Source organism: Triticum aestivum, chromosome 6B, assembly GCF_018294505.1.
Source record: "Triticum aestivum cultivar Chinese Spring chromosome 6B, IWGSC CS RefSeq v2.1, whole genome shotgun sequence".
NCBI classification, from domain to species: Eukaryota; Viridiplantae; Streptophyta; class Magnoliopsida; order Poales; family Poaceae; genus Triticum; species Triticum aestivum.
This window is the reverse complement of record NC_057810.1, coordinates 58,547,630-58,550,650: the sequence shown is the minus strand read 5'-3', so window position 1 is coordinate 58,550,650 and position 3,021 is coordinate 58,547,630. Positions and strand designations below refer to the sequence as shown.

Genomic DNA, 3,021 nt, shown 5'->3' with positions numbered 1-3,021 from the left:
GACGACGCCGCCTCGCCGGCAGGGCCGCCGCCCCAAGGAACCGCAAGCCTCCAATGCGAGTCTCTGGTCCGAAGACCTTCGAGATCGATCCGAGCGCCGAGATCATTCCCGCCACCTTCCCCGACGCCCGCGCGGGCTTTCCCGGCGGCCGTCTCCGGTGGCGGCGAGGAAGGAAGGGGGATGGAGGGGTGGCGACGCGGCGGAACCCTAATCACCCCCGTAGCTTGGTTGATCCGTCTTAATATCACATACTTACACAACAATATACATTTTGTGTGTGTTGCACGAATCACAGATCGCCCGAACGGTGAGGGATATAAAAATGTGTCTTTGCCCAGATGCATCACGTTCCCTCTCCAATCCAATAATATAATGAATATACAAGATAGCTAATTCTCATCTAGATGAGATCTAGAGAAACCACAAAAATTTGATGATCAAGCTGGCTTTTGGAAGATAAAGGTAAAAGAAGATGGGCATTCTTTCTCATATTCTGAGTGGCCAGTGGCCGGCAGTGGGTAGCACACATGTCTGGTTGGCGCGACCTGCTTCAAGAATCTCATGGACTAGACGCTCAACGGCGAAAGCATCCGACACGACGCCGATGTGGGTGGTGTTTGCCATTTTGATAGACCTGTAGCATCCCCGCTGCCCCGGATCCTCACCGAAAACCGCGTCCAGGGCAAGTATGCTCGCCAGATTGACCACTCCGTCGCCGTCCCCGTGCAGCACCTCAGGGTCTTTGTCGACGTCGCCGTCCCAGTATACCAGCTTCTCCGGGGTGGGCACGCCCACGCCGTTGACGCACGTCATGGGCACCAGCGGCGCCCTCAGGTTGAGCGCCACCGGCAGCGCCCGCGACAGGTACAGGCTCACGGCGGACGCCGGGAGCCCGGCCGCCGACAGGAACTCCGGCATGTCGCGCGCGGTGTAGTTCCTCGCCCGCGTGACGACCAGGGGCGTCTCGCCGCCGAAGACCGCGGGCGACGGCAGCCCGGCGAAGGCCGACTCGAAGCTCCTCTTGACGCGCCGCATCGACAGGACGCCGGCGCCGTCGCTGGCGGCGAGGCCCTTCATGGTGACCACGATCCCGCCGGCGCCCGTGGAGGCCATGATGAAGTGCTTGACGAGCCTCCGGCGCCACGCCAGGGGGCTCCGATTGAGGAACTCGAGCGCGAGCAGGCCGCCCTGGCTGTGCGACACGAGGATGGCCGGCTTGCCCCCGTTCCTCCTGCTCGCGTGCTCCACGAGCGCCGTCAGACTCCGGCGGAATCTGGAGAACTCCCTGTTGGGCAGCTCCGGCGCGGCGGGCGCGTGCCGGAGGTCGTACGGAGCGCCGAAGAGGCTCTCGCCGTCGATGTACCCGATTCGCTCCAACGCCTCCACGAGCCTTCCCATGCAGATCTCCCTGCTCCTCCACAGATTCAGCATCCGTGCGCTAGAGAACATCAAAGTACGCTTACTTACTTGTCGGCAGGGTCGTCGGAGAGGAAGCCGCGGGTGGAGCCGAACGAGAGGACGCGGGTCTCGACGCCGGGCACATTGCGGTAGTCGCCGGCCGTGGGGTCATAAACCAGGCGGAGCTGGTCGGCGAAGCACGGCACGTCGGGGAGGTCTTGCAGGCCCGTGCTGTTCTTCCATAGCCGGAACCACCGGCCGTCCCCCTTGCGTACTCCGCAGAGTGGCGACGGCGAGTCGTAGGCGTCGGTGAGGCGGGCCTCGATCTGGCCGCAGGAGAAGCCTGGCAGCAGCACCACCGGGTGGAGGACGTCTCGCTGGTGGTGGTGAGCAGCCGACGTACTCCCAGACAGGGAAAAGAAGGAGGCAAAGACCATGAGGCAAGACAAGCACAGCCATTGGAGTTTCTCCTCCATGGAGACTGGAGAAGGACCAAGGACGTGACGTGAAGCGTCACAGGCTTCTCATATCCAAATCCAATTATTCCTTGCATCACACAATTCACAGAAGACGAACCATGCGCAATGTCTGTCTCATTGGTAGTACCAGCACACTGGACCCTACTGTGCTCCACCATTTTGAATAATTAAGCTGGACGGATGGAGAGTGTGATGTGCTGGTCTGCACTCACCCGTCGCTAATTTTAGGCCGGTCCGGTCCTTTCTCTAGCAGTGGCAGACAAGAGGAGAGGTACACATCAGTCCACGTGAGTGAGAGAAGGCCGCAGGCATGGAACTCATGTGCTTCCAAAAAGGAAAAAGGAAACAAGGAAGTACTAGTGTTTGATCTAACTGAACATAAGTGTATACGAACTGAACTGTAGCTTGTTCTGTGATCTTCGTTCCGCATGAAGTAGGAGCAACACTAGTACTCCCTCCATTCCAAAATTTGGGTAATCTATTTTGGAGCGGAGGGAGTAGCTGTGATTTGGAAGGAAGAGAAGGGAGTCACGGACCTCTGTGCCTGCCAAAACATGAGTGGCTTTATCATGATGCCCTGCCAAAGCTATAGCGACACTACCATGTAGCCCGCTATTTAAAACTTTTTGTTCCAATAGATTAATAACTGGATATTTTGTGGACTACTTCCTTCGTTCTTAAATATTTGTTTTTTTTTTAAGATTTCAAATAGACTATCACATACGAATGTATATAGACATATTTTAGAGTGTAGATTCACTCATTTTGTTTTGTATGTAGTCACTTGTTGAAATCTCTAGAAAGACAAATATTTAGGAACGGAGGGAGTAGTATACTTGTGTTTTCACGCATTGTCATTCCTTCACTCACTACTAGGAAAAGGCATGCTAGTGGCGCACCAGTTTTGCCTTCTAATGGCGCACTACTAGTGCGCCACTAGCATCACGCCATTAGAATTAAATTCTAATGGCAGTATCTGATGTTCTAATGGCGCACCACGTAATGCGCCATTAGAATTGCCCACGGTGGCGCCATTAGAATTCCTCCCAGAGTAATGGCGCACCACATAGAAGTGCGCCATTAGTAACAAATTTTTTTCAATTTTTTTTAGAATATTTTCTAATTTAAAAAAAAAATTCATTTT

The 3,021-nt window shown here is 54.8% G+C and overlaps 1 protein-coding gene across 1 annotated transcript; it reads right to left on the bottom strand.

Annotated features, from left to right (window-relative positions):
- Window positions 1–296: 296 nt before the first annotated feature.
- On the bottom strand, window positions 297–2,062 carry LOC123135757 (lecithin-cholesterol acyltransferase-like 1). Its single transcript, XM_044554970.1, has 2 exons — window positions 1,468–2,062; window positions 297–1,408 (listed from the first exon to the last, which is right to left on the bottom strand). Exons 1-2 carry the CDS (start codon window positions 1,872–1,874, stop codon window positions 487–489), a joined length of 1,329 nt encoding a protein of 442 aa, XP_044410905.1. The 5' UTR covers window positions 1,875–2,062; the 3' UTR covers window positions 297–486.
- Window positions 2,063–3,021: the final 959 nt, after the last annotated feature.

Excerpts from the sequence above, each read along its gene's own strand:
- LOC123135757 (XM_044554970.1), bottom strand. The coding sequence starts at position 1,874 with ATGGAGGAGAAACTCCAATGGCTGTGCTTGTCTTGCCTCATGGTCTTT. Across the intron at positions 1,409-1,467 it reads TCCGACGACCCTGCCGACAA|GGAGATCTGCATGGGAAGGC; the intron begins GTAAGTAAGCGT and ends GTGGAGGAGCAG.